The sequence below is a fragment of the Tupaia chinensis genome, unplaced genomic scaffold (assembly GCF_000334495.1).
Source record: "Tupaia chinensis unplaced genomic scaffold, TupChi_1.0 Scaffold000017_1, whole genome shotgun sequence".
NCBI lineage: Eukaryota > Metazoa > Chordata > Mammalia > Scandentia > Tupaiidae > Tupaia > Tupaia belangeri.
In genome coordinates this window covers 2,985,124-3,004,101 of record NW_006159447.1, presented here as the reverse complement: position 1 = coordinate 3,004,101, position 18,978 = coordinate 2,985,124, and the positions used below count along the sequence as shown (strand labels likewise).

Below are 18,978 nucleotides of genomic sequence, written 5' to 3'. Positions count from 1 at the left end.
CTTTCCCATTTTTTTTTATAAGGCCAAGAATCCCATCATGATGGCTTCATCCTCCTGATCTAATTACCTCCCTAAGGTATCACTTCCAAATCCCATTGTATGGAAAACAGGCTTTCAACATATGAATGTTGAGGAGACACAAACATTCAGCCCATAGCACAAGTTCAAGATTCCATAACTCCCTGTTTAGGGCTTGTCCCAACCATAGAGTCATAGACTATTTGTGCTCTCTGACCATTGAGTTCAACCCTCTCATTATAATTAACAAATTGTTACTAAGGACCTTGAGGCCCAGAAGGGCAAGACCATCAACATAAGGTGATTAAGAACTGAAATCAGAGCCAGAAATTGGAACCTACAATTTTTTTTTTTTCTCAGGAGGGAGCCTGAGAACCCTCCTCCGGAACTTCTCGTAGGGCATCCCAAGTTGATACTGTGTCCAAAACTAGTGAAAGGGTCCTGGATCTTATGTTCTTTATTTAACATGAGAAGAGAACATGGAGTTTGGGGCTCATTTTCTTGGAGTCATTAACCTCCTTTTGCAAAAGGAAGGAAGTGGGAACGAGTTTAGAGATTCTGTCAAGAAACTAGGGGGCCAGATAGTGGTATGGCAGTAAACCAGGGTGCTATGCTAGATGGACCCACATGGGGGGGTTTCTGGGTTCAAGTGTAGAGACCTCCTTGAGTATGCCAGTGAACACACACATCCATAATCCAGGTCTATCTAAGGTTGTGGATGTGTCACAGTGTTAATATACTGTGGGGTGCTCTCTGTCTCTGTCTCTCTCACACTCATGAAAGAAATAAAGAAATGAAATTTTAAAAGAAACTAGCCAAAGTTGCAGTTTTGCTTTAGAGCAATGAATCAATTGAACGATGTATTTGTCAACTGGTCAGCTATTGAATATCTGCTGACAAGTAAGGATAAGAAACCAACAAAAAGTCCCAAAAAGATTAAGACCCTTTCTGTGTCCTCCTCCTTGTCCATTTAGGAAAAGTAGATATAGAGTCAAAAAAATAAATAAATAAAAATAAAACTTAAACAGTGCATTGAACTTTTTTACTCAAAGACTAGATAGTCTCTTTCTTAGGGTTTCATAAAAATGCCTACTCCCCTCGTCTAAATTGAAACGTCCTTGAAGCAGGACTGTATCTCAGTCATTTTTATCTTCAGTACTTAGCATACTCAATACCAGTCTGTTAACTTAGTGAACACACATTCCACAAGAATACAAGATGTCATAATACATGAGATCCTATAAGGCTCCTGTGTTGGTTAGAATTAGACCCAACTGTGGGAAAGAAGAAATAAGTACCGTAGCTTAAGCAAGTGGAAATGAATGTCTGCCCACAGTCAAGGTATCTCTGTAGGCAGTAGTCAGCGCTCCACGGTGCCTGGGGCCTGGACATCTTCCTCTTGCACCATTCAGTATGGCTTCTATTTCAAAACTGGCTGCTGGAACAATAGCAAATATAGATGGGTTTTGATTTATGCTTTTTTGACTTTATGATGGTGTGAAAACAAGAAGCATTCAGTGGAAATGGTGCTTTAAATTTTGATCTTTTCCTGGGCTAGTGATATGATGTATAATACTTTCTCACGGTACCTGGGAGTAGCAGCAAGCCATGCTGTTTTTCAATTTCAGTACAATATTCAATTAATTACATGATATGTCCAATACTTTATTATAAAACAGCCCTGTGTGAGATGATTTTGTCCAACAGTAGGCTAATATAAGTATCCTGAGCACATTTAAGATAGGCTTGGCTAAGCTTTGATGTTTGACAGGGTGGATGAACTAAATGCATTTTCAACTTATGGTATTTTCACTTTACAAGGGGCTTATTGGGACATAACCCAGCTGGAGTGGAGGGGCGCATCTGTGCATGTAAAGTCTAGCCAGCAGGAAAGAGAATGTGATGAAGAATGATGTACTCTTACTCTTTACGAGCATGTCCCCCAAATTGCGAACAACGCTTCTGTTCATGTTAAACTAATCATGGCCATAGCTAGCTGCAAAGAGGATTGAGAAATGCTTTTTTTTCACTAGGAGATTTCATGGAGATTCACTCATGGAGAGGGAAAGTCAGGATAAACAGACAGGTCATACTATTCCAATCCCCTGAAAGATATGTTTCACTGATGATATTTCAGCTTTTTAATTTTTTTAATTCGAGCAAGGGCCACTGGCTTCCACTCTTATGATTAAGATTGTAGATTTTGTAATAATGAACCTGGCCATACATGGTTCTGCAGATTTGTGTGTGTGTGTGTGTGCATGATTTTCATTAGGGTAATAACACACAAGATGTCGTTAGAATGAAACCACAGCTCCGGTACATGCGTGGTATGCAATAAGTAATGGTGTTTATTGTTATTTTCATTCTTTGTCATTACCCCACTGGAAAAAAAAATGTATATCTGAAACATATCTAGTAAAAATGTACCATTCAGTTAACTGTAGGATGCATGTTTTATGAGCTGCTGTCACTACAGTGCCCAAACGAGAAGTTATTCTGTTTTTCTAATTAAGTTTATTTGGGGATGAATTGTTACAAATATTCTGTGTATATAACCCTGGTCTTGCATCCCCAAGGAAAGTCTTATTCCTCATAGGGATTCTCTGTGCTTGGGGAGCTAGGTACCTTGGACTGATAGGGTATAGACAAATTCCAGAATCTTCAAATATCTTCCCCTTTTAAAGGTGTCCATAAAAGATCTGTTTTTGCTCATCAAAAACAGCTACAACGTTGCTGTCATCTCTTCAGCGCATATGATCAGTTGATTGGTTTTGAAGCAGTTGAGCAATGAAGTTGAATGCCAATTATGTAACACAGCCTGGTGTGTTTTTAAACCATTTTCTTTTCTTGCCTTTTCTTTTTTTAAATTTTTCTCTCTCTTGTCAAAAGGTACATGTGCTCACCAGAGAAAGAGAGAGAAAGAAAGAGAGAGAGAGAGGGAAAATATTCTCCCACGGGGGCTGGTCATGCTGCAGTCATTTTTCCTCCATTCCTTCTTCCTGTCAGGATTTTAAACATGCACACACATGTGCCTGGTGTGTTTTTCAAGCCAGCAAAGCTGAGGACTAGCTCCCTATGCAGTGTTCCACCACTGTGCTATGGAGGCTGGCCTTAGACTTATTTTAGAGAGGCGTATGGGTTTAGAAACATCTATAGCGACCCTCCCTCCGTGTTTTCTTCCCACCTTTACCATTCTGTCCTTAGTGCACTCAGATATACCCACCAGCCCCTGAAAGACTGGCACTTTCCAGGTTCTGTCTCTACCTTCCTCTTACTCTATACTGTCTTTTTTGGAAAACTAATTCATTTCATGGCTCCAGCAACAACACCTTTTAATATACTTGTCACCTAAATCCATATCTATCATCCTCTTTCCTGAATCCTAATTCCATATTTCCAAGAGCCTGCTTGATATCTTCCTCTGAATGCCCAAGGCATTCAGTATAGTAAAAAAAAAAAAAAAAAAAAAAATCAGTTCTTGGTGGGGCCAGTAAGTGGTATGGTGGGTAAGGTGTTGGACTCCCACATGGCTGACCACAGTTTCAGTCCCGGACCTGGCAAGTTTAAACTTATGTCAGGTGCATATGTGTGTATGCCCAGAATCCTGAGAGGAGAATAGAGGAGAAGGGATTTTGATATCGTCATTCCCCTTGGGGGGAGGGTGATTTCTCACTTTCCCTCTCTCTCTCTCTAGCAAGCACACATGCCCTATGGCAAAAAAATAAAATAATAATAATAATAAAAAAGAACTCTTCTGCTTTGCTGTATTTCCTGTCTTAGTGAATGCACAACCATCTATGAAATTACTTTTTTTCTTCTGCTTATCTTATACTTTCCTTTTAACCAGTCATAAAGTTCTGTCAATAAATCAAAGTGGGAGTAAAATAACCTATGAAAAGAAATACATAAATATAATAAAAGGGAGCAACAGGTGGCGTGGTGGTTGAGGTGCTGGACTCTCACATGGACAACTACAATTCAAGTGCCAGACCTGGCAGCTTGAAAATCACGTTGGTCACATTTGTGTGTGTGTCCAAAATCTCTGGAGGAAAATGGAGAAGGGATTGCGGCATGATCATCCCCCTGGAGGGGGTGATTTCTCACTTTCCCTTTCTTTGTCTCTTTGTCTTTCTCTAGTGAGTGCATGTGTCCTATGACAAAAATCTAAATAATAAAATAAAATTCAGATCTCATACCTAATAGCAAAATAAACTCTTGATTTATCTAAAATGTAAACTTGAACTAGGAAGTCATAAAAGTGTGATAGAAAACATGAGTGGATTTTAAAATAACATCAGTTTAGAAGAAACTTTTCTAAGCATTGGATAGGACCCAGAAGCCATAAACAGAATGGTGGTCAATTTGCTTGTTTCTTAATATATAAAACACTCTAATAAATAAACAAGGAAAAGATCACAAGCTAATAGAAAAATTGGCAAGGAAAAGTAAAAAGCTGATGTCAAAGAAAGAAGTACAAATGGTTTATAAACATATGAACAGTTACTCATCTTTATTCAGTTCAAGAAATGTAAGTCAAAACAAGGAAATAAAAAAAGTTCACTTATCAGGTTGGCCAAGATTTCAAAGTTTGATAGCATGATGATGTAAAGGGTATGTGAAAATGAATACAGTCATATTCTAGAGGAAAGAATATAAATACGTTACTTTTTTTTTAACAGACAAGTTGAAAATAGCTCCCAGATTTTAAAAGCACATGCCCTTTGATCCAACAAGTCTGTTTTTAGTAGTGTTCTTCTATAGGGATACTCTCACGTATGTGCAAAGACTAAGTATAAGGATGGACTGAAGCCTTGTTTGCAATAATAAACAACCAGGAACAACCTAAAAGTCTACCAACAGGAGACTAGTAAAAATAGCAAGTTGATGGAACAGTCTAACGTGTGGCATACAATACTGCTATTTAAAATAATGAGGAGGGGGCCAAGGCCATGGCACAACAGTAAGGGGGGGAGGACAACACTCTGAGAGGTAATCACACATGGGAAGGTTCCCAGTTCAAGCCCAGAGTACTCCCTGAATATGCTTGTTAAATTGTCTTAGTTAATCTTGCCAGTCCCATCTCTCAGCATCGCTCTCATTTGCCTCTTCTCTTGCCACACATAAACAGTAATTGTTCCTGGATTGTATCATGCCTTAGTGTGTTTATTTATCTACTCCTTTTCTATGAAATGTCTCTTACTTCCTCCCCGCAAATGTTACTCATCCATGAAGGCTCCTTTCAAATGATGTCTGTGAGGTCTGACCTTACTATTCCAGACACTTTCATCCTCTTTACTCCTCTAGGGGAGGCCAGATTTGTTGTCATCTCACTCGCTATGAGCCCAAAGAGGACTGGATGAAATAAGTCCCAGAGTGAGTGCCTTGATTGAGTCTTTAGTTGCTATGCAAATTAGACCTAGTTCCTTGAGATTTTCATGGGTGAAGACTGTGTTCATGGACAGTTGACTCTAAACTGCTTACACGACAAAGAAGGAAGAAAGAGGCAAGAAGGGGCCAGACACTTTCCTTACTATCACATGCATGTTTGTTTTACATAAATTATTTCCTTCAGTGTTCATAACAATCCATTCAAAGCAGGTCTTATCATCCTTGTTTTGTAAATGAAGAAAATGGAGGCTCAAAGATATTATGTGAATTACTCAGGTTGATGGTGAAATTTGTTCTCACATCTGGGACTTTCTGACACCAAAGTGTGGGCCTGTTCCATTCTGGAATGTGTGTTCCAAAGAGGGTGGGAGAATAGGTTGAGGCAACAGTGCTCTCACATGAGAGGCTACATCTCCATTCTCTTCTGATATGGAGGTGGGAATAAGTGAGGCTTAGGGTGGGGTGATGGCAGGCAACATTAGAGGGTAGGGGAAGATGGAGGAAGTTGGGTGTGGTTCTCCCCATTCTGCATGGCATTTATTTGCTAATAATCTGTCTGTGGAAGTCCTGGATTTGTTGGATATTATTCTGACCCAGGTCCTGACCCTTCCAAGGGCCAGTTGGGGTGATTCTGTTTTCTGGAATATCACTGGACAGATGATGATTAATTCTTGGCAAATTTCAGAGTAGGAAATATGAAACACGTGCCTGTTTGGGGTGCCTTCACATGTTTCTAATCAACCAACCAGATTTCACTTGAATCTTTTATGGCTTCTCTGAAATTCATAGAGAAATTGGAAGCCAAATCTAGCTCTGGACCAATTTGTGGTTGCTATAATAACTACTCCTTTTCCTGACTCCTTCAACCATTTAGTGAAAATTATTATTGCAGTAAAATTTCTTAGTCACACTTTCCAGGGGGCTGCAATTTCTTAGCTTGTCAAATGGACAAATATTGTATTATGTTGTATTAGAGCAGTATGATTGGATGTGTCTTTGCATGGGATTTTGTAAAATGTACATAGCTAACAGTGGAAATTAGAGATATTGAAAATTATATACTAGGATATAATAGACCTTTAGTTAATTCACAAAACATCTCGAACATCTACAATGTATAAGGTATGATGAAACTGCATATGTAGATCTGGTACTATCTTTATTGTTACAAAAACCATCCACAACTTAAACTGAAAACATCTTAAAGTTCACTCACCATCGCTTCTGTGATTCTGAACTCACATGATAGCACCATCAGGGACCCAGATGCTAGAACTAAAATCATCCCCATTTCTTCTCCTTTCATTAATCTACATCTGTATTTAATCAGGTCTAAGAGATTCTTTCCTCCTAAATGTTTCTGTATCTTTTTTTTTTTTTTTTTGAGAGACTTTTACTATAGGGCATGTGTGCTTGCCAGAGAGACAAAAAGAGACAGAGAGACAGAAAGCGAGATAGATAAAGGTTTGAGTGAGGCCGGAATCCAGCCATTCCCCCAGGAGATGGTCATGCCGCACTTCCTTCTCCTCCATTTTTCTTTCAGGATTTTGGGCATGCACACACATGTGCCCAGTGTGAGTTTTAAGCCACCAGGTCCAGGACTCAAACTGTGGTTGACTATGTGGGAGTCCAGCAACGTAACCATTATGCCATCTGCTGGTCATATGTTTCTCAATTCTGCATCCTCATTTTCACTGCCATGATACCGTCCTTGGTCCATACCTTTATCTTATCTTGCCTGGACTATTCCAGTGGTTTTTCCTTTGATTTCCCTGTCCTTGGATTGTCGTATTCCTTACCTTGACAAAGAGATTACTCAGAGCAAAATATGAAGATACCCACCCCCTCCACAGCCCCTGCTAAAACGTTTCATGAATGAGGGGAGGGGCAGACTGGAAGTGAAAATACCTTAGAAAACCAGTATCTTTTCATGAGACATCAAGACTTAAAGGAAAGAAGCCTAACATTTTCGGACTGTAAAATCTAAATGCTGACTCAGCCTGGTGGTATAGTTGGTAGCAAACTGAACCGTAGTGCTAGAAGCCACCTAGCTGACATTGGTCTGGAAACCAAGTTGGCTTGAAAATATGCTGGGTGTGCTTGCCTAGGATCACAAAGAATTGGCAGGCCAGGGAAAGGGGATTACAGCATGATGGGATCCTCTCTTTCTTTCTCTCTCCCTCTGTCGTACATGCATGCGCTTTTTATCATCAATAGAGATATATAAACTTGAAACTATATATAAACATATGTAGGTAACAAGAAGAAGAAGGAGAAGTCCAGACAGAGCTTTACAGGGACCAAGGGCCAAAAGGACAGAGACAGATTTTGAGAAGCTCCTAATGGGGGAATAACAGTACTAAGTTTAGGATGGAAGCAAGTATAGGGGTGATTAGATATGTGTCTGCAGCAGGAAACAATATATCCTCCGGTCGCACCTCTAGTCTTCAGTGGATCTTGGGTAAATGTGTAACATTGCCAGAGCTCATGGCTTGGCATGTAGAACATGGTTGGATTCTTGCCTCACTCAAAACTTTATCTAGGGGCTCTTGTCTCCATGGCCTTTGGCCAGATTATTGCTAATCTATTATAATAAAGCCTTGTTTGTTTTATCTGCAGAACAATGGGAAATCCTTCAGGGTATTAAGCAAAGGGATTAGGAGTTTAGATTAGAATTTTAGGAAGATCTCTTTGGTGCAGCATGGAAAATTTGTTAGGAGATTCAAACTGGAGTCAAGGAGAATGATTAGGAGACATATTCTGTGGTTTAAAGGGGAGATGATAGTGTCCTGGCCTAAAATAGTGGCATTTGCTAGAGTTAATGCCATCATGATGAAGGGAAATTTATCAACACACTTAAAGGGGCAAGGGAGGAATTGTGGTTTTGCTCTTTCTCACCAAAACACTGCCTTGGTAGAGTACCTTGGTGGAAATCATGTAACACTGGATTTGCTGGGTCACGATTTTAACTTAATGAAGAAATGGTTTTGTGTGTGTATTTACAACTTTATTAAGGCATAATTATATGTACGTAATATACACATTTTGATGTGTTTGAATATATGCAAACATCTGAAAGCCATCACTATGATCAAGGTAATAAATATAACCATCATCTCCAAAATGAAAACAGGTTTTGTGTGTGTGCGTGTGTGTGTGTGTGTGTGTGTGTGTGTGTTAGAGATATTTATTTATTTATTTTTCTATTCATGGTCTCACTGTGTTGCAATCCTCTTGATTCATTCTCCAAAGTAGCTGGGACTACAGGTGAGCACCACCACTGAGGCCTCCCAGGTGGCCTAAGCCTGTAGGGTAGCATCATCAACCAGCATATGTTATTGCTACTGCTACTGGGCTGGAAATGGCTTCCTTAAAAAAAAAAAAAAGAATTATTTTATTTAACTTTATTTATTTATTTTAATTTGACTAGAGAGGGAGAGAATGAGAAAGAGAAAGTGAGTGAGAGAGAGAGAGAGAGCAAGAAAGTAAGGCGCCAGGTCCTGGGTTCGAACTGTGTTCAACCATGTGGGAGTCCAGTGCCCTCAACCACCATGCCATCTGCTAGCCTCTGGAAATAGCTTCTTAGTAGTAAAAATTCCACAAAGGAGTAGGAAGAAAAACAGAAGATCCTGTCTATTCCCTGAAGTGGTTCAAATGAGTGTCCTTTGCTTCTTTTAGTTGTATAATAACTTCACCTGGGCCTGACAACTACAATTATGTTTGTGACAATTGGTTTTATTTTTCCACCCACTGGAAACATTTTCACAAGGCTATTGAAGAATCTCATTCATTACCCCAAAAAGCAATTCGAGCTTTCAAGGTTGTGCAATTGCATTGAGTTAAATTTTCACAGGCCCTTGATCAGCCTGGGTGCATGAGATGTGAGCCAGCTGGGCGGGGTGTGAGAAATGCTACGCGTCAAACAATAGTGGAATTGGCCACATTGAGAATTTGGGTCGACCCATATCCTTAACCACCAACTCATGGGTACTTTTTGGGCTAATTTTACAACTGGAAAACCATGAACAAGCAAAATAATCACTCAGAATTTCCCTTGTTTTCTAACCAAGTTGTTGTTTTTTTAAATCTGTTATTTTAACCAAAGGACAATTTCCTGTGGTCAAAGAACTAGAGATTTTCCCCTACTCATATTTAAGAAATACTTGAGGAAGGCCTAACAGAGAGTGTCACATGCAGTTCTGCACATAAGATTAGTCGAATAAAAATATAGAAATTATGGAAAAGGAGCACAGGTGAATAGACAAGACCTAAGGTCCATGCAGTCAACATCGTCTGCCTGCTAGTGACACAAAGGAACATTTGGTAGGAGGAACTATGTCCTTTCCATCAACACTTTTTATTCTCGGAATGAATCTGGCCCACCTCTCCCCTCATTCTTTAAGTTTATGCCTTTCATGAGAGTGAGACATGAGAGGTGAGGGAGGAGAGAAAGAGAAGAACTCTTCAACAGGCCTCATGCCCATCAATCCCCCAACTTTCCCAGCCAGCCAGGATCATGGGTGTCTGTGTCTGGCATGCACAGGTCAAGCAAGAAACTGAACTTGTAATCTTCCATATGGCTCTAGAATTGCTTAAGCAGCACATTACCACTGAGCTGATCTGTCCCTCACTCTCTATTGATAATTCCTCTTCAGCTTCAGTTAAATCTTGTCCCTGTCTTACCTCTCAGAAAGTAGAACATAGAAGACTACCTGTGGTAGATATCTGCATTCTGTGTGAAGTTTTCTGAGAATAATGATTTGCATATTATGGAGAGGGAGAGAGAGAGAGAGAGAGAGAGAGAGAGAGGTTGTTATAGGGCACAGGCACTCACCAAAGACAGACACAGAAGAGAGGAAGTGAAAAATCACCCCCAGGGGAGATGGCCATGCTGCAATCCCATCTCCTCTAGTCTCCTTTTGGGATCTTGGGCTCACACACATGTGCCTGGCATGATTCTCAAGCCACTGAGTCTGGGACTTGAACCTCACAGCCAGTCATATGAGACCCAGCACCTTAACCTCCATGCCACTTGCTGCCTTAGTTTGCAAAACATTTTAAAAGCACCTGAACCCCTTTTGCATACAAACTTTTACTTAGAAGAATATTCAAACAGCAATGGTCAGGTAAATAACCACAAGCACAATGTCCCAGGTGCTATAGAATGCCCTGAACTGTGCATACCATTTAATTTATACAACAATTCTACAACGGTGGTGCCTATAATGTAGGAATTATTTAAATCTCCTTTTTAGAGATAAGGAAGCAAGACATGAAGAGTTATGGTTAATACATTGCAAAATTAGAGATGGACCCAGAGAGTTTACCCTCAATGTGTGATCCCAATGGCACAGGGAAGCCTGTCCAAGTGACCCAGCAGAGATAGGGTTGGTGAGGCAAAATTGAGTCATCTTAAAATCCATCTGGGACCAGCTAGTGGTGTGGTGGTTAAGGTGGCTGGATCCCCATGGCCAACCCCATAGATCAAGTCTTGGACCTACTGCCACGGTTCCAAAATCTCTGCCAGAGTCCATACTCTTGTCACACACACTCAACTTGAAAGGAATACTATGGCCAAATAGGTTTTCAAAAGTGAGAAGATGCCAGTCACAGAAGACCTTATTGTATGATTTCATTCATGCAAAATGACCAGAGTAAGCAAATCTCATAAAGATGAGAGATTAGTGATTACTGAAAGTTAGGACGCTGGAAGGACACAGGTAATAACAGTTAATGGGTATATTTTATGAAGTGCTAAACTATTTTAAAATTGATTATTATGATGGCTACATACTTCTGTATCATTGAACTGTATAATGTAAGTTGGTGAATTGGGGGCTCCTTGCTAAAAGAAAGCCAGGTGGGGGCGGGCAGTGTTCTGAATAGGTGGGAAGAGTGATTTTGTGTCATCAGAGAGGTGAGCTGGCCGAGGACACTTCTAAGGACTGCAGTTGCTGAAGCTGCAAACCACACATCAATGGTGGTGCCAATACATGCATCTATGAGAGGATGACAAGCTCTAGCTGATAACTACATCTTGGGTAGGGCTTTTGCAGCATGGTAAGACAAGCAAATGGACAAACTCAGGTAGAAGGAGAGAAAGACTGAAATTGATGTTAAAATCTAGTCTAGGATCTAAAGGAAATAATAACATCAAGGAGTAACTAAAAGATAAGAAGTGGGAGGAACAAGGGAGAAACTTCTGGGTCTAAAGCCTGAAGTATAGTGGAAGAAAGGAGTGAGAAAACTAGATGAAAGGGTAGTTCCTTATTATTCTATGGTAAGCTCTGCATACTTAAAAGTATTATACTTCAGAATATAATAAGAGCTACCTTTTATTGAGTATGACTCTATGCCTGAAGAAAAGCTAAGGATTTTACCAACAAAATTTTATTTGATTCTCACACCATACACCACAGTAATACACCAATTTAGTAACGAAAAAACTGAGCCTTAATAATACGCACACACACACACACACACACACACACACACTAGTAGTAGGTAAAGGAGGGGGGCGTGAGAAAGAGGAGAAAAGAAAGTACGAGTTTGGGAGTTGGCAGGTGGCATGGTGGTTAAAACTGCCGGAATCCCACATGGCCAACCATGGTTAGAGTCCCAAACATGGTGGCTTGCTTTCTCATTTTCTCTCTCTTTCTCTGGTCAAATTAAAATATAATAATAATAAATAAAGTTAAATAAAATAATTCTTTTTTAAAAACAGTATGTGTTTGTCTGATGAAGCCAATGACCCAACCACCAAGGTATGTTATGTATCTTTTTTTCTGGCAGGACAGAGTATCCTTTTCCTGTGAGCTGATAACCCAGGGCCTGTTATATTAACCCATTCAGCCTTGCAGAATGAAGTCCACATTCCCTAGAGTGACACATGAGGCTGGTCAGAGTCCAAACCACAGCCTCCTCTCTACACACAGCCTCTCATACACTGCTCTTGGCTGCCCCAACCGTTTTCAGCTCATGCACTTCCGCGGCTTTTGTATAGGGTGTTGTCTGGGTGGGTGATATCCTTCTCCCTCTCCTGGCTGAGTCCAAGATTGACAGCAAGCTTGACCATCCCCATCCTTTTCCGTAAGCCAAAAACATGAGGATGATTCTACCTTTTACCACAGGCGAATCATAGGCATCTGCACACACTGTCACAGTTCTCCTCGTGCCTCTGAGACTCCATGATGCTGCCTGCTTGTCCAGGACTCCTTTCCCAATCCCACAGCCCCTTCCTTTTTGGGTTAGTATTTTATCATGTAGGAGAAAAGGTGCTGACAGTGGAGACCGGGGACTCTGGTAGCAGCCTCCGGAATGCCTGGCTTGGCTTTTTTTTTATGCCTGGCTTGGCCTTCTGGTTCCTATAGCATCCTTTTTGCAGCTGGTAAAGAGAAAAATAGAGAAAAAAAATAAATCTAGGCATCAGGTGGTGGGACTGTGGCAACGCAACTGGATCCATATTGGAAAGGTCCTAGGTTCCTGTCCCGGGACTTCCCAGATCTTGCTGAGCAAGTGCATGCTGAATCTGGGTATGGATCACTGTGTGAGAATTCTTTGAGGGGTGCCTGTCACTGTGTATCTTTCTCTAATGGAATGAATACATAAATAAACTTTAAAAAAACATTGTCAACAAATCCAAAACATCTGTGGATATCAATGACCAAAACTAGTGTATTAAAACAATTTCTAGGACCAGCAGATGGTATAATGGCTACCTCGCTGGACTCCCATGTAGTTGACTGGGGTTTGAGTCCCGGACCCAGTGGCTTAAACTCACACTGGGCACGTGTGCATGTGTGCCCAAGATCCCGAGAGGAGAATGGAGAAGGGATTGTGCCATGGCCATCCCCCCTGGGGGGGATTTGCTATTTTCAGTCTGTCTGTCTCTGTCTTTCTGGTGAGCGCACATGGCCTTTAGCAAAAACCTCTCAAAAATTTTTTTCTAACATTTCTATAATTAAAATTTTTTTTTTTTTACATAATTAGAGCTCTTGTTGCTTCATGTTAATTGTATTGTCATTAAGGTAGTGTGGACCATCCTGCAGGGAGGTGAATGATCTCATGGATGTGGAGTAAGAGGACCTAGATTTTACTTTCTGGATGGGTGATTGGAAGAATATTTTTCTGAAGCTCCTATTTCTCTTCTATGAAATGACAGTGATAGAAGAGCCTCCCTAGAATTTTTTGGGAAGCCAAATGACAGTACCATTGTAAAAAGCCCTTTGTGAAAAGCCCTTTGTAAACTGTAGCATGCTCCAGGAAAAAAAAATAAAAAAGAGTGGTCATCTTCTTGAGAGTTGGAGGTCGGTGTACAACATTTGCTGTCCTTGTTTAACCTGGAAATGCTAGTTCAGACACCACCAGTAACACAGTAGGCAAATGCTGCAGAAATCCCTTTGGAAACAGGGAACAAATCCTACAGAAGGGAGAAATGGCAAACCAAACCTTACAGAAACTCCTTCAAAGATGAAAAATTAACTAGGCACTGTTGGGGGTGGGAATGTGGATGGCTGCGTTGGACGCCTAGTCTTCAGCCTCTGGACACTTTCCTTCCCTAAAGCCATTTTAGTCAAAGGTCATGTGTGTGTCTTGTCAAAGGCCAGCTTCCAATGGAATCATTGTCCCCCGGGACAGCGGCCCCCTGACTACATCTGCATTGGAGAAATCCCAAAAGCAAACGGCCCAGTGCAAACAAGAGCAGTCCGGAGCAGCCGGCCTGGGCACAGCTCCCGGGTCCCGGCCCGCAGCTGAGGCCACATTCGCAGCACCCGAGACGCCACAGGCACAGACACGCCCGCAGCATGACCCGCTACGCGGATCCGGTACGGTAGGCACCTCTCCCTACCCGTCCTCCATTGCTTGGGTCCCCGAGTCAAAGCTGCTGTTCTGTCAAGCAGAGAAAGCTTGCAAAAGGCCTCCAGATTTGCCGGAAAACGGTCATGTTGGGCTGCGTTCCAGTGCGCCCAGCTGGAGTCATTTCCAGGCGCGCAAATGCGGAGCTGAACTGATTTCGAGATTTTGTTGCCAGAGAATGTTTGGGTGTGTAAATATGTATCTGGGTTGTGGGAAAGGAGCCGGTAGGACTTGCAGAGAGAGTCTGTGGACGAATCTCGGCTCCTAACTCTCGAGACCGTGGCAAGGGGGAGAGCCCCCTTGGCCATGACCCCCCGCAGTGTGGGGCGAGCGCAGCCCTCCTTGAGCAGCAAGGCAGTTCGGCTTCTTGTTTATTACCTGTCGGACAAGGCTAGGCAAGGAGGATAGAGATTTTTTAAAGCTGTGTTTCAGTAGTGTTCTCTGAGCTCCTACCCTGGTCTGCAGGAAAACATCTCCCTTGTGGGGGCGGCCCAGCCCCACGGTGAATCCCCTTACAGGCTCCACAAAGGAAAGATGTTGATTGACAGGCACAGATCCGGCGCAGCCAGTCTCTCGGCCCTTTGTACTTCTTTATTTGAACAAGCCTTTTAAATGGATCCGGCTAATTTTGGATAAGAATAGAGGGAGCCTGGGGTCTCAACTGATTATGGGTGCTTTTGATCTGGACTTGGAACTTTCCAAGGGCAAACTGAGCAGGTGGGCCCTTCGCGGGGGCAGCGTGCACAGCCGGTGTTCAGGTGCGGAGCGGTGGGTCAAAGGGTTTCCGAGTTTGCTGGGCTTCCACACTCTGGTTTCATTTTAACAGGTTATGCACGGAGCCTTTCTCGCTGATAGAGGGAATGAAAACAAAAGCCTTTCTAGTGCTCAGCGGGACTGAGAGGGAACCTGCACTAGTTCTGGTATTTGTGTTTGTGTTTATCACATACCCAGTTCCACTGGGAGGATTGCTACACTTCTCTCCCTTAGGTATTTATTGAGCTTCCGCTCTCCCCTCCAGCTGCATTCTCGTTTTTTTTCTCCTCCTCTTTCTCTCCAAACTTCTGAAAGACTGGGTCCAAACTTCTTGAAAGAGTGGGTGACCTTTGCTACCCCAGTGTCCACATTACTCGTTTTCTCCTGCGCAACCAGGTTAGCTGGCATCTGCCCTCACCTCTGAGGACCAGCTGTTGCCAAGGTCACCAAAGATTTCTTTGTGGCTAAATCAGAGGACATTTCACACCCCTCCTCCCCATATGTCATTTTGAACTGTTGGTCATTCCCTAATTTTTTTTTTTTAACCTTAATTCCTGGACTCTGTAATACCATGCTTCTTTGGTTCCTTCTGGCCTTTTGAGTTACTCTTTAATGCCTGGAGAAGCTTCACTTCATAACATTAGAATGCTCAGCTGTTCTTTTCTTTTTCTTCTTTTAATAATTATTTTATTTAATTTTATCCATCATCATTATTATTTTAATTTGACCAGATAGAAACAGTGACAGAGAGAGAGGGAAAGTGAGAAAGCAAGCCACCAGGTTCAGGACTTGAACTATGGTCAGCCATGTAGGAGTTCAGTACACTTAACCACCACACCACCTGCTGGCCTCATTGTTCTTTGATTCTCTTTCGTTCCACTCTTCACTCTTCCTGATATCCACGTCAATAACTTTAGTCACTACATGTACATACCATGTCGCAAATCTATAGCCCAACTCATCTTTCTCCTGAAACACCAGACTTTTAGGTTGAATCTGGGAATGGAGCTCCACTTGGATGTCTCCTTGGGCAGCTTAAAATCAATATGTTCAAGACTGAATTTGTCTTTTCCTTCCTTCTTCCAGGCCTGTTCTGCCTCTTTTCCTTTCCTCTGTTCAAATGGCATTCCCAATTGTCCAGCCAGACACAACAATCACCCTAGGTAACCTTCTCTCCTTCATTCATGACACTCAGTCACAAGTTCAGTCTATTTTACCTGCTGAATTTAGTTCTTACACATACTTGTTTCTGTGTCCTCCCGGAACAGTTTTAGCTTAGGCCAGCACCACTTCAAATTCCATTTTGTTCAGAACATCCTATTAATCTCATCTGGGACCAGTCCTTCCCAATCCATGGTTCCATCTTGCTTGCATACTATGTCAAATGGTCTTTCTAAAATGCAGTGTGATCCTGCATGTCTTTTTGAAAAGTCTTCAGTGGATTCCTTTTTTTTTTTGATATGTTTTGTTTTATGAATAATGTTGGTATTTCTACATTCTTCTTGGCTTACCTTTTTTTTGAGAGGTTTTTGCTAGAGGGTGTGTGTGTGTACTCACCAGAAAGACACAGAGAGACAGAAAGTGAGAAATCACCCCCAGGGAGGATGGCCACGCTGCAATCCATTCTTCTCCATTCTGCTCCAGGGATCTTGGGCATGCATGCTCATTCACCCAGCGTAGTTTAAGCCACCAGGTCTGGGACTCAAACCATGGTTGACTACATGGGAGTCCAGCGACGTAGCCATTACACCATCTGCTGGTCCCAGCTTGCCATTTTGTTTGTTTGTTTGTTTGTTTTTCTTGTTGAGAGAGAGGTTTTTGACATAAGATGCATGCACTCACCAGAAAGGCAGAGAGAGACAGAGAGACAGAAAGCGAGAAATCACCCCCCAGGGGATATGGCCATGCTACAATCCCTTCTTCTCTTATTCTCTCAGGATCTTGGGCACGCACACATATGCAGGTCTGGGATTCCAATCCTGGTCAGCTATATGGGAGTCCAGTGACATAGCCATTAAGCCAACTGCTGGTTTCCCAGCTTGCCTTTTATTGTACTCTTTAATCTTACATCTTTCCACTCCTCCACATTTTTGCACGTTTTATACACATTGTATACAAATTTAGGCATATTAAACTATATGCTAAAAATGACTTTCCTCCTTGTACTTTTAGCTGTGGTCTAACCTCTATTTTTCTTTAAAGACTCAACTGAAAGCCACTTTCTCTTGGAAACTATCCAGCCCCTTTGCTCTCTATCCATAAGAATGGGTCGATGGCCCTCCCTATTCTTCCAGAGCTTGCTTTCTTCATACTATTCAAGTACTTAGCATTCTTTATTGAAACTATTCATTTACTTGTCTTTCCCCCACTGGTCTGTAAACTCCCTGAGGGCAGGGATCAACGCTTTGTGTCTTATGATAGTATCTTTAGAGCCTGTGTTTGGAGCCAGCTGGGATGCTCTATGAATTCTTGTGAATGACCACTATGTTCAGATATTGAATTAGATGACAGAGATACAAAAGTATATCTGAAAATTATCATCTATCATACAATATGATAAGAGTAAAAATGTACCACAATTATAAAGAAAAGGTATATCTTCCACTAATCTAAAGAAGGGAGGATTTGTAACGCTCCAAGTCTCTGGGTGTACCAGCTCCCTCTCTAATCCACATTTCAATCTGTGAGTTTCTCCTTTGGCACCTCATCTATCTTGACCTTGCCAGAAGCCTTATGTGAAAGGCCTTTTGCAACTGTGCCTCTGCTGACTTTGTGCAAGCAAAGGAATTCTCTTCAAGCTGGATCCTGACATGTGACAAGGAGGCAAAAGGCCTACATAAGTCGGCCTCTAAGGATCTTTTGCGAAGCTGACCTGAAAGAAGGCATTCAGTGTCTCAAAAGGTACCAGTGGGCAAGCTCTCTTAGGGCTTTCTGGAAAGTGATGGAGGCCCTAGGTGGCTAGAGATGAGACAATACAGTTTTGATTTTTCTAAAGACAGAAATATGTGCATTCTGAAACTTTAGACAGAGAGTTGAATGATAGCAAAATTCTGTAAGGAGTTACTTAAACTTCAAGTTGTTTTAAAACTATCAGGGGCCATGGTCCTGATAGTTTGGATGCACGCTACTCAGAAAAAATGCACAATACACAATACATAGCATTTTGTATAAACTTTTAGGAGTTTATACCGGTCTACCTTTAGGCTCCCTTGAGTTGCTAGGAAGCTCTGGCTAAGAGTCTTCAAAGGATTCATAAACTCAGCCAATATTTGGGAAAGGAGAGTAGGAGAGTAGGTGATTAGTAAGAGTAGGTGTTAAGTCAAATTAACCCCCCTTTTTTTTTTTTTTTTTTTTTGCTATAGGACGTGTGTGCTTGCTGGAGAAAAACAGAGAGAGAAAGTGAGAAATCATCCACTGGGGGTGTAACCATTCTGTAATCCCTTCATTATCCTCTCTGGATTTTAGGCACGAGTGCACATGTGCCTGGCATGATTTTCAAGCTACCAAATCTACGACTCGAACCATCGAGTGTGCCAACCATTACAGTAAATGTTGAAGACAACTGTATTGGGAAAGACCTGAGGGCATAGAGTTTATGATAAAGCAGAGAGGGTAGATTAGGAATCAGCTGATTTTAATTAAAAGCAAGAGGGCAGTTCAAGGAACTGAATGAAAAATACAGAGGTTGGGGAGTGGATGGAGAGATGAAACTGAATTGGTAGCGGGGAATAGAACTTTATGTTATGAAGCTATAATTGATCCTTAGAAGAATATGAATCAATCAAGGTTGTAAGTAGTATGGACAGTGGATTGGAGGGGTGGTTGATGGAAGAGAGAGAGAAATCACATTGCAGGCATCGTGAAAACATAAGCCAGCCAAGATGGTAGCAGGGAAGACGACTAGAGTAAATCAATAAAAAGTGAATTGTTAAATATAGAGAATAGTGAAAAACTGCAGGA

General features: G+C 41.6%; 1 protein-coding gene across 6 annotated transcripts in view; it reads left to right on the top strand.

Moving 5' to 3' along the window:
- Window positions 1–13,975: 13,975 nt before the first annotated feature.
- The window catches only part of ENPP2 (ectonucleotide pyrophosphatase/phosphodiesterase 2), a 123,858-nt gene continuing 118,855 nt past the window's right edge, over window positions 13,976–18,978 (top strand). For 5 of the 6 annotated variants that reach the window (XM_006140055.2, XM_027770050.1, XM_006140054.2 and 2 more), the window contains exon 1: window positions 13,976–14,239. In XM_006140055.2, coding sequence (XP_006140117.1) covers window positions 13,991–14,239 — 249 coding nt within the window. In that variant the 5' untranslated portion in view covers window positions 13,976–13,990. The remainder of the gene's footprint in view (window positions 14,240–18,978) is intronic. The other variant, XM_027770069.1, reaches the window with a different exon arrangement.